Raw genomic sequence first — 12661 nt, 5'->3', positions numbered from 1 at the left:
GAAACAAAGGGTATTTATTGGGCAAATGTTAGCCTATTGGGATGAAAAGTGGTCAGAAACATTCAAGAAAGGACAAAAATTGATAAAAGTGTCAAAAGGAACTTGCAAAAATAGACAAAAAATAGGAAAAAAATATATTTATTGGCAAATGGTAGCTAAAGTGTGATAAAGGTTTGAAAAGGGGTAAAAATTGCACAAAAGCAGTCAAGAGTGGCCAAAAAAATGGACAAATAAAGAGGAACCAGGTGGTATGTAATGTCAAAAGATAGCTTAAATGGGCAAAATGTAGGAAAAAAATCAAACAAAGGGTATTTATTGGGCAAAAGTTAGCTTATTGGGATGAAAAGGGGCCAAAAAAATTCAAGAAAGGACAAAAATTGATAAAAGTGTCAAAAAGAACTTGCAAAAAGACAAAAAAAAAAAGGTTTTGAAAAGGGGCAAAAATGGGACAAAGGATGTTGTAAAATGGCCAAAGGAAATAGGTAAAACGCTGTTAATAAGTTTCCTCTTTTTAAGGTTTTCTGGGGGGATAATAATTAAAATGAAGACATAAAGAGCCACATGTTTAGCATCACTACATGATCATGTAGAGGGCTGGTATGGACAGAAAATGTGAGGGCTGAATTTTGGTCCCAGTCCACCACTGAATGTAGTGTATCAGTGTATCTCACACACACACACACACACACACACACACACTTTCCCTCCTCCCTCCTTTTCCACCACTGTGTAACCAACACACAGGCTTCTCCTCAGACTAAAGTCTGACTGTGTCACCACCAGCCACATTGACTGGAGGGGCTTAAAGCTGCATTACAGTCTTGAGAAAAGGTGGGGGGGGGGGAGCATGTGTTTGAGTGTGAGAGCCTGTGGGCGTGCTCCAACTATACGGGCTTCCCTGTGTCTGACAGTCTGTGCAGACACCCACAGTCCATGGCAGACTCTTTCAGCATGCGGATGATGTCAAGCTATCAGGGGGGAAGTTTCAAACGACTCATCTGAGCCTCAGCAAAACTCAGTGCACTCCCAGTGAATACGTCCACAATGGTGAGAAAGTCCAGGAGCAGCAACTAGAGGTGCATGGAGGACAACTGTACTGCTTGACCCAGCCAAGGATTTCCAATAATAATGATTGCTTACCTGTCACTGCATTGGATACAGTTCTGAATACCATACATCAAGGATAAAAAAGATTCAGACAGGCTGCTGAAGTGAAAGGTGAGTTTGTTCTTCTACATCCAAGGAGTTGCTATTACTGTATTTTCACATGTTGATGGAGTAAACCACCTGACTTGCATTGTTGAGTACGAATGGTGACATCTTTTGACTTTCTATACCAAATGGCAGGGATGGGCAACTGTATCACTGCGGGAGTCCCAAAAATGTGATGGAATGTGATCCAGGGGCCACATTATTAATATTTGTCAGCATTAGAATAACTAGTACAGTGCCCCTCAGAAGTATGTATTCATATAGTGGGAGGAGCTTACAAAGAGGTGTACATACTCTGTACTCTGTAATGTTATAAAGAGGTATATTTGCTTGTGCAAAGTAAAATACCGTGTGCAATTTCCCTGGTTTAATTCTATGGGACATGTGCATGATAAATGTGTTGTTTTTTTTTACTCATTTTCATATTTTTTTTTCATTTGGTGTATTTTTCTGTAATGTACAGTATGTTTTTTGGAGTCATTGTGTGTATTTTTGTATCTTTCTGTTGTCTTTTTGTGCATTTTTTGTATAATTATTGTTTTTGTTGCCTATGTAGTGTGATTCTGGAGTCATTTTGTATATTTGGTGGGGTCTTTTGTCTTTGTCTGTAGTTTTATCAGTTTTTAGTCATGATGTGTTTTTTTGTGTGTGTGTGTGTGTATTCTTGTAATTTTGTGTTTTGTGTATCTTTCTGTCATTTTCTGCATTTATCTTGTCGTTTTGTGCGTGTTTGGGGTGATGTTTTTGTATTTTTTGTTGTTTCTGTATTTTCCTGTCATTTTATTGACAGTTTGTGTGTCTATTCTGTAATGTGTTGTTGTTTTTTTAAGTTTTCATTGTCATTTCGTTTGTGTACGTGGTTGCTATGTCTGTCTTTGTTGTGATTTTGTGTTTTGCAAGTGATTTTGTGTATTTTAGAATTTTTTTGTGTTTTTGTGTACTTTGTGCAATTTGCTGCGGATTTGTGTGTTTTGGGAGTTTTTTCTTTTTTTGTTGTTGTGTGTATTATGTTGGGCTTTATATTCCTTCCAACTTCCTGAAATACAATTTTTGGGGATTTGTTTTGGGGGCCTCAAATAATCAGACTGAGGGCCACCAGTTGCTTATGTCTGCCATATTGCATATGTCCCCCAAGTTTTACCTCTATAATTATATATATAAAAAAGACTGGCCTTTTATATATATATATATATATATATATATATATATATATATATATATAAAAGGCCAATTATCAACCATTTAAAACACATTTGTGGGTATTTTCCTATGTAGAAATATTGGTGGCTTCCGTTAAATATTCTCATCAATTATCAATCGACAGATATAATCAATACATCGCCGTCATGGATATTTGTCGGGATTTGGGAATACTTGATAAATTATAGACATCATCTGCTCTAAAATTATTATTTATAATTTTCCTGCCCAGGGTTATGAGTTTGATTCCCAATCTAAAGAGTTTAGTTTATTATAGATGGTATATATATGAATTTTACTTGGTATCATATTTCTTCCACTCTCAATGATATATTATATATTTGGACATAATATTACCTCAGGTCTGATTAAGAAGCGTTTTGGGCACAAGCCTGAGTTATGGAAGATATCCTGATATAGAGTTGTCACAGATGTATTGATAAATTCAGCATTTTAATAAAGAATGCTATCTTTTCTAATGTTTTTTCCCTTTCTATCAGTTTCAAGGTCAGGTGATGCATCTCTAACTTGCAGTCGCTCTTTCTCTGCAGGGTCTCTGCAGTCTAAAAACATTAATGTAATGCTGTTAAAGTTTCTCATTTAGTCCTGAAAGTAAATGTGCTTTATCAGTGTGATTAACTGTAATCTCATTCAAATTACACCCTGCTATGACCCTGTAAAATATATAAATGTATACAAGATGAAAAAAAAATTAAAGAAAAAATATATTAATCTATTCAAATATGTGCAGTTAGTTATTATAGTTTGCATCACAGATCAGCCACATTCTGGTTAAATTCTTGGAGGTATGAGGGTCCGGCAAAGCTCTACAGCAGTGATTTCTCCCCATTAGCTTTTTATTGACTAAAAAAAAAATCTATCTCCTATTTTATTTGCTTTAAACCAATTGCGGAATGTTTCCATGCACCACCTGCAAAGTGGAAATCACTGCTCTACAGTATAATAAATGGGTGACACACTACTGCAGCAGTGTCACCTGCAGTAAGCTTGGAAAAGACTGATATTAGGTTAAACAATTGTATTTGTCTTGTGTAACTGTAACATACACGTGTGATAGTAAAGATGCAGTGAGACAAAACTAAAAAAGCACCTTTTTTCTAAATTATGTGGATTTTTTAGCTTTTACCAATTCACAGGATGATAGTTTAACAGTATGATTGTTCACTTTTTTATCAGCTTTCAAGATAAATTTCATGTATATGATTTGGTCACTTCATGCTATTGGCTTAGGTCAGGGGTGTCAAACTCATTATAGTTCAGGGGCCAAATACGGAGCAGTTTGATCATAAGTGGGCCAAAGATCTTATGCAGGAAAGCAAGTAATTTCAACATTAATGTGCATTTCTACGTATACATAAATGACAAAATATGTAAGAAACCGACCATATCCAAGCAATAAGTGATAGATATCAGTCTCAAGAGGATCTTTTCCTTAAATGGCCCAGATTTGAGACCAATTTCTATTTAATTAAAGGAAATATTTGTCACAATTTAAAGAAAATTAAAGGATTTTGTAAGAATTTTTTGTTTTTTCAATTGTTTAACATTAAAAATGACTGAAATCATGCGATATAAGCACCGAGAAAACTGTGTGCCCCTGCAAATATTGTTGAGTTTCATTTACACTATGATTCATGTTTTCTCTGTCATTTTTACTTTCTCCTGCGGGCCAAATTGGATGCTGCATAGGGCCAGATTTGGCCCCCGGGCCATGAGTTTGACACATGCGGCTTACTTCACTTGTTAGACATGGCAAAACACCAATGGTGTCCTGCAGTCAAAGATGAATGTACTCATGCAAGGACACAGGATGTGGATGAGAGAATTCCCCAGTGAAGCAGACAGACAAGCAGCCAGGAGGAAGGCAAAACAGACGTTGCTTGGCCGCACAGGTGCCGTAATGAAAATAGATGATGTGGTAGCAAACGGGGCATGAGTGCTGAGGTAGAAGCAGGGATGATGACCCTCGTGTGCCAGGAATGTCTACAGTAGACAAGCTGTGCTGCTGGAAAGCCCAGGGATCAGGTTCCCGGTGTCAGCTGCTGTACTCCAACGTTCCCTAGACTAACTCGATGATATCTCTATATTGAGACAAGGGAGAGTGGTTGAACCTACTGTAAAGCAGCACATGAGTTGTGCTTAGTTTACGAAACGGACCAACATACTGCCTTCTGGGTAGTTTTGTAAACTAAACAAGTAGCAAACAAAGCACGACTGTATGTAAAAGTAAATATTCTGGTGACCTTCAATGTTATAGTAGAAATGAAGTAATTGGAACATTATTGTGCCCGTGTTTGCACTCCTATGTACAGATGTAAAGAGTACTGATATATCCTACTCAAGTAGAAGTACTCTTACTTTGTTGAAACTATACTCAAGTACAAATAAAGTAACTCAATTAAATAGTACTCAAAGTAAAAGTTATTAGTAACTGTCACACCCTATGTTTATTTTTGGTAAGAACTCTTGCCATGGTTTTCCTTACATACAGTAAACATCTCATGTATAAACTTAAAAAGGTAGAGATTAAATCTTGTACAATCGGTTATTCATTTATTTTCCACAAAGGCATCTGTATGAAATAAAAGGTTTGTCAAAAATGTACAATTGTTTTTTAAATAAAATAACACCAATGACTTAAATTCAAAATAAAATAAAAAAATATAGCTAAATTTGTTAACTCTAAAACTGAGACAATAACAAGCATTCATTGCTGGTTGGTCGTCTATGATTGTAGTTTCACAATGTCCGTTGATCATTTTAAAACAAAAAATAATAATAATTTACTCAGTAACAGTTGGGTGTAGAAATGCAACTAATTACTTTACTTCTTTTAAAATGTATTTAAGTACAAGTAAAATTACTGATTTGGAATTATACTCAAAAAAGTACCCACAAGAGCAACTTCATTACAGTAATGCGAGTACTTGTAATCCGATACTTGTTACCTCTGCCTACGTATACATAAACTGACAATTTCCAAGCAATAAGTGATAGATATCAGTCCTGACAGTATCTTCACTTTAAATTTCCTAGATTTTGTACCCAATTTCTATTTAATTAAGAGAAATACTATGTAAAAATTTGAGGAAAATTTAAAGATTTTGTAAGAATTTTGAGTTTTTTCCAACAGTTTAACATTAAAAATGACTGCAATCATGCAATATAAGCATCGGGACAACTGTGAGCCCCTGCAAATATTGTCGAGTTCCATTTACACAATGATTTATGTTTTCTCTGTTTTTACTTTCTCCTGCGGGCCGTATTGGATACTCCAAAGGGCCGGATTTGGCCCCCGGGCCATGAGTTTGACACATGGGCCAGTATCTCTTAACCTTTTACAAAGTCACTTTTACTGTTTTGCGCATTAAAGGGATTATTAAACTAAATGTTTGTAAAGCGTAGCATTGGGTTACATGTTGGAAAAGTATGTCAATACAGCTTTTCAAACTCTGATTATAATCCCTTTGAGAAAAAGACTGGTTGCCTCATTATTACCTTGAAGCTTTATCCACTCGTGTCACACAAAGTTATGTTTGTGTCAGAGATTTCCCCTTTGTGAGTTCTGGTATCCACATTACAGATACCAGCACATCAATAGTATTATTCTTTTCTCTGTAACAGTGTGTCAAACACATGTAAAATCACTCAGCGTCTCTAAAGAAGTCACTTCTCAGCTCCCGGACATCTGGTGACACATGAAACGGAGGATATTATTGAGGGAGGGGAACGGGGAAGGGTATAAACTGCCTGCTTGGTAAAGTAAGAAGAGCGGGGGGGACATGTTGTTTCTAAATCGTTGTGCAGGAAAGTAGCAAGAGCAAAAACAAGGATTATTAGCGGTACGCTACTTAATTTGTATATCCATTAATCTCAATTTCTTAGGTTGAGTCATGTGGGCGGGTAGTGATTGATTATTGATTACTTTCCTACCCTGTCATTAAAGGTAGATTCACCTTTGAATAACCCCAATCCCCCATTAAATCTTGACTGACCTGACTTGAGTGTCTGCAGATATGAATCAGGTTTTCATTTGCTCTTGTGTGAGTTCTACCATCTGTGACCACTCTGCAGTTCTTCCTCTTTCACATCCTCTCCAATGATCAGCACAGCGCAGTCTCACTCCTGTGACCTTATGACTAAAGTTGCTTCCGGAAGAGTTTGCAGATTTAAAAGTAGGCTAATGGTTAGCATGAGACGTTCAAACGATCTTCTCTTTTGTATCATTAGCACCGTTAGCATGAAAACAGAAATGTCTGAGGTTCAAAGTAAAGGCAACTCTTATTAGATCAAAAATAAGGAACCTTATGATATACATGGTCATCATTTCAACCCACGAGCTGTAGTTAATGAGAGCAGTTTGATAGCTCCAGAGTTTTATTACACTTGCCAAACTTTCAAAACAAAGAAAGGTATTCATTTCATGTAACACCATACTTGAAGTTTGATACATTAGGCTGACATTATGTTGTCATTATCTGTCATTAGCATGAATAAGGTGTCATGAAGGCTGTCATTAAGTGTTGTTTTGCTAAATTATGACACCTTTGGAGCTATGTTGGCATTTTTTGAGTTAGGTGGAGGGATATAGTGCGGTTAGGGATGGGTAACGAAGGGTTAGTGTTAGGTAGGATTAGGGTAACAAAGGGTTAGGGCTCGGTAGGGTTAGACTAACAAAGTCTTAGGGTTAGGGTAACAAAGGGTTATGGTTAGGTAGAGAAACAAGGGGTTAGGGTTAGGGTAACAAAGGGTTAGATAGCGGTAGGGTAACGAAGGCTTAGGGTTAGGGTAACGAAGGCTTAGGGTTAGGATAACAAAGAGTTTGGGTAACGAAGGCTTAGGGTTAGGGTAACAAAGGGTTAGGGTAACGAAGGCTTAGGGTTAGGGTAACGAAGGGTTATGGTTAGGTAGAGAAACAAGGGGTTAGGGTTAGGGTAACAAAGGGTTAGATAGCGGTAGGGTAACGAAGGCTTAGGGTTAGGGTAACAAAGAGTTTGGGTAACGAAGGCTTAGGGTTAGGGTAACAAAGGGTTAGGGTAACGAAGGCTTAGGGTTAGGGTAACGAAGGGTTTGGTAAGGTTAGGGTAACTAAGGCTTAGAGTTTGGTTAGGGTTAGGGTAACAAAGGGTTATGGTTAGCTTAGGGTTGGGGTATCAAAAGCTTAGGGTTAGGGTAACAAAGACGTAGGGTTAGGGTAACAAAGGCTTAGTGTTAGGTAGAGTTAGCGTAACAAAGTGTTAGGGTTAGGATAACGAACAACACTTAATGACAGCCTTCAGGACACCTTATTCATGCTAATGACAGGTGTCATGTCATAATAATGACAGTGTAGTGTAAGCCTTATGTATAAAACTACTTAAATTCGTACTATTTCCGCATAAACCTACAACATCAGCAACAAAACAACAGATATCATTTAAAACTCTTGACGTTTGTTTTGAGTAATATCTTGGGAACTTTTTTTTCCTCATTTAAAGTATGCATACATTGAATGGTCTTGAATGTTGCATCCACCTGAACTTTTTGTCATCAAGGAGAGAGTGATTTACTGTAGGATTCAGTGCTATTTGGACAAAACCTAAGTCTCTTGGGGTGTATCCAGTCACAGTATTTATGACTTCGCAGACCGATGCAGATTCTTAAACATACAACATAAAAATCCATGAACTCGAGATGCCCTCACTGTTAGGTTGAGCCCAACCTGACTCAGCGTCGGTTACATTTCTTTGTGCTCCAAGACTACATGATAGCTTTAAAAAAAACTTTTTTTTCTTTGTTCTTGTGCAGTTGGAATTTAATTTTTTTTTTTAAATTCTTCCTTCACACAGCCTTGAAAATTGTTGTACCCTGCTAAGAAATGACACAGTGCCAAAGCGTATACTAAACAATAGCTATATTCTGTTTTGTCATTCCAGAACCAAAACAGAATCTAACATCTGTGCGTCTGACAGGGCTGTATGATATACTGGTTTTCTTTTTCCAATCTTGTGTCATTTTTTCTTGCATGGTGCATTAATGCTGAGATAATCTTTCCCAATGAGAACTCTTCAATATTCATCATAGTTTGAGAAAGAAATGAGTGAGAATACAGATAGCTAAACATGAGCAGATGGTGGTCTGGATCATTAACTGTCACCAAGGACATTAAAGTCCTCCTTGTATCCACGTCCCATGAGAATTTATTTGACTTAATCACCAAAGTCAAAGGAAAAATAGGCTTCATTATCCGTTCTCCCTCGGGCAGTGCTAAATGCAAATTTTGATGAATTTAAATTCTATTAATATGTATAAACAGAATTTTACAAAAGGACTTCCTTTCTACCCATTGAGTTACTGAGGAACGATCAATTCAGTATCGTCTGTCTACAGATGAATTAGGCTGAATAAAAAATGCCAAACACACACACACAGACATGCACACCCAGGTGTTTTACATGAACACAGGATTCACTTCTGAACATTATTTCCCAAACTGCTGAGTTGACGCGACTGTCAGGGAGCGATGCATACTTGGAGATGCATTGCACAAATCTGCTTACTACGCCACATCTGGCACCAGTGGGGAGGTTTTGCCAGGGAGGTGTCTGCAAAATAAATAGATTCACATAAAACCTGTAAGAGGACAGGCAAGAAATTGCAGACTTAACTGTAGTTTTTGTTAAAAAAACAAAAAAACAAACTGTCAATAAATTTTTGACACCAGATTAGGAAATTAGAAAAGCATAATTTCTACGCAGGTCTTTCAGGTTTTAGATCTTGATGTTTTAAATCTGTAAACTATCGAAGAATAAGCTTTAGGAGGTTATTACGCTACTGGATAAGTGTAATGAATTATAAATTCATCTCAGTAAGAGAAGTTAGTACCTTATGGTTATTGCTGGTAATTTCCTAGTGATTCTATTTGAATATATAACTTATATATTAGTTTGAATAACTTTTAAGAACAAAAAATGATCACAATTGTTAATCCTACTATTTGAAGCTTTTATTTTATCTTGGAAAAAAGTACAAAAAATAATGCATTTTGACTTGTCCATATTAAACGTCAAAATTTCCAGATAATTTTTTTCCTTTGTATGTAAGTTATTTCTTTGTGCAGGGACACACTTATTTTTTTATGTCTATAAAAAACAAATATTATATTAAGTCTAATTTTAGGTTATTTATTTCGGTTGTCATCACCATCAAAAGGTAATCAAGATTTTTTTTTTCAATTTTTCAAGGAAAGCAGAGAAGTGCTATTTAAGCTCGTCTTCTACATGGGAGACTGGTGGCCCAGGGGCCACCCAGTCTAATTTTGTGTGAGGCCCAAATTACATGCACAAAATGATTCCATAACAGCACAAAAGGACAACAAAAGTGCAACAAAATGACTTTATATTCTTTATTACAGAAAAACACACAAAGGACTCTAAAAACAAACAAAACAGCAACAAAAATGGACTAAATGATTCCAAAAAGACAATAAAGGTTAACAAAAATGCAAAAAGAAAATCACTGTGTATCTTTATTACAGATAAATTCACAAAAAGTATCCAAAACAGCAACAAGATGTCAACAAAAACATGCAAAACATCAAAAAATATCATCAGTGAGATGTCACATGCCTGAGTAGTAGTTTGTTTATGCAGAGGACTGTTTGTGCATGAACCTATACATTCACAACACCTCTGTACACTCTCGGAATGTGTGTTTTCCACTTCTGCACTTGCTGCTCTGCTGCCTGGAACACTACTGAGCACTGCAGTGTCTGGTCCTCATCTGGACCCGTGGGCTGCTTGGACAACAACCAAGCTAAGCACAGGCAGGGCCACTGATAACATGGCAGTGCATAAGGCTGACAGCAGCAATCCCCACATATGGTAATAAATGACACGCACATTCAAGCGGTAGTTGGAAAAATACTTTTCTCACAGCTGTGTCTAGAATGCAGTTTGGGAATGTTTTAAGTATTTTGAATTAATGTAACGTAAAACATCTTTATACTGTAGATTGTATTGTCCCATTACATTACTATATGTGAATGACTACAAAAATACCTCCATAACTCTGATGCTGCACGGTTTGCTTACTTCATCCCAACCTCATGGTGCAGCCTTTTGATCAGATAGCACCATCATGGATATCCCTCCAAAAGAGAACATCAAAAATAATGATGACAGAAAACGGAGAGAGAGAAAAAAGAAAAAAAACATAACATCGAGACAAGAACAAGCCTGTCAGGCCGGCGTAATGTACGTTAGTGGGCGAAACGAAACAAGATGGAAAAGATTCACAGATTTCTGTGTAGGTTATCTGCCTTTAAAATCCCTCCTTTCCACATTCATCACGGAGGAACCAAAGTCAGATAAATCTACAGCTCTAAAAAACACACAAATCAAATAGGTGACGTTAATTACTTGTGTTCATAGGTTTGTTTTATGTTTCAACATTATACAATACGTTTCTGTCATTCATGGTCTAGGCGTCAGAGACTGAAAATGCAAGGATTTAAAGTGAGCTAGGTGAATTGCTGTAGATAGTCATTCAATAAAAATCTTTATGAATGTTTTGTCCTTTGCAGATTGCTGTTGCCGTAATGGACGACCCCTGCGTGTCCCACAACAGCCTTCAGCACAGAGAAGGTCAGGCGTGCAGCGAGGCTCAGAGGTCCAACGTTATTCGGTGTGGGTGGCTCAGGAAGCAAGGAGGGTTTGTGAAGACTTGGCACAGCCGCTGGTTTGTCCTACGAGGGGATCATCTCTTCTACTACAAAGATGAGGAGGAGACCAAAGCCCTGGTAAGGCTCAGAAAGTAATGAGACTGTGTTCAAAATGGCATACTAACGTAGTACTCATACTAAGTCTAACGTCAAAATGAGTATGTAGTATGGAAAGATTGAGTATGTGAGAAATACCTGGATGAAGTATGCATGGTGGGCACACTAGTCATACTTAACTGCCCCATGATGCATTGCGAGTGGAATGTAAAATCGTCCTGGGAACGGCTTCAAGCTAAAAATCAAACATCCCCTTTTCAAAACAAAAGCATCGCTACTTGTCTTCCATTAGTTATCAGTGCTTTTGTAAATAGAGCTCTTGTTTTGAAGTTAACCTGAAGTTTAGTCAGTAACACAATGCTGGCCGGCTCTCTGAAAGTCTCCGAAATGTCGACATGAAATGTGTTTCTGAAAGTTTTATGGATCAAATGACCACGTGTTGATATTCTACTTGGTGACTTTCTCACCTAAAATGCTTTCAAAGGTGGAGAATCAACCGATATTTGGCCTCAGTGTGATTTAGGTTTTTGTTGTTAGAGGTTCAAAATGCATCTTGGGAAACTTGGAAGAATACTTCAGTGGGAACAGTTATCATCCTAATCATGTTACCATACTAATAGTATATAGTAGACAGTATATACGCATCGAGTGTGTCGTGTATAGTAGTAGTATAGTGTTGAGTCTTGAATCTTGTACCTAAAGTCATATTTATTCATTCAGAAGCAGTTCTGGACTCTGTCGGGTCACAGGGAGCTGCTGGTGCCAATCCCTAAACATATTGGTTCCAAGGTGGGGGTCACCCATTCTCAATTTCATATATAGAAAATTATTTTTCAATCAGATCTCATTCGACAAAATCACATGACAAAAAAATTAAAATAAATAACATGTATGCATAAAACATCTTCTGTGCAGTTATGCTAGATTTAGAAAATGCATCGTTTAAAAAGCAGCATAACATGATAATATAAGATAAAATGCAGACAAGTACCGGTACTGTAAAAGTACAGTTTACAGTTAAAAGACATAAATCTATTATTTATTAACATCTACAAAATGCAGTCCTATAGGTCTCAGAAAGAACACCACGCTGATCAAAATAATAAAAAAAATGTAGTCAAGTTTGAAATTAGCAACTGTATAAACTACAATATGAAAACACAATAACTAAACAATAGTTAGTTTCAAGCTTACATGGATGCCTAAAACCCACTGAATAATATAAAGACTCGCTCTACAATCCAGAAATACCTTTTTAAAGATTTTTTTTGCTACTACTCTACTGTGTGACTTAGACAAAAACTCCCACAATCCCACAGACCAAAGATGTGCTTTTTGCAGATGTATTTTTTTTTCCCTTTTCACCACTACTCCCCCAAAGTTACGTACATGTTGTTAAACCAGTTCAGACTTCCTTGTCCTTCTTGTCCTTGCAAGTAGGTTTTTTTTTTTTTTTGGTTTTTTAGAGGC

The 12661-nt window shown here is 36.9% G+C and overlaps 1 protein-coding gene across 1 annotated transcript in view; it reads left to right on the top strand.

The window, feature by feature from the left end:
* Positions 1-782: 782 nt before the first annotated feature.
* The window catches only part of arhgap24 (Rho GTPase activating protein 24), a 73759-nt gene continuing 61880 nt past the window's right edge, over positions 783-12661 (top strand). Inside the window, exons 1-2 of the mRNA XM_028463008.1 lie at positions 783-1218; positions 10997-11212. Of these exons, the coding sequence (XP_028318809.1) occupies positions 11012-11212 (201 nt within the window). The 5' untranslated portion in view covers positions 783-1218; positions 10997-11011. The remainder of the gene's footprint in view (positions 1219-10996; positions 11213-12661) is intronic.

The sequence above is a fragment of the Gouania willdenowi genome, chromosome 12 (assembly GCF_900634775.1).
Source record: "Gouania willdenowi chromosome 12, fGouWil2.1, whole genome shotgun sequence".
NCBI lineage: Eukaryota > Metazoa > Chordata > Actinopteri > Blenniiformes > Gobiesocidae > Gouania > Gouania willdenowi.
Note: the sequence above shows the minus strand (reverse complement) of the source record. Positions and strands in the feature narration are given on the sequence as shown.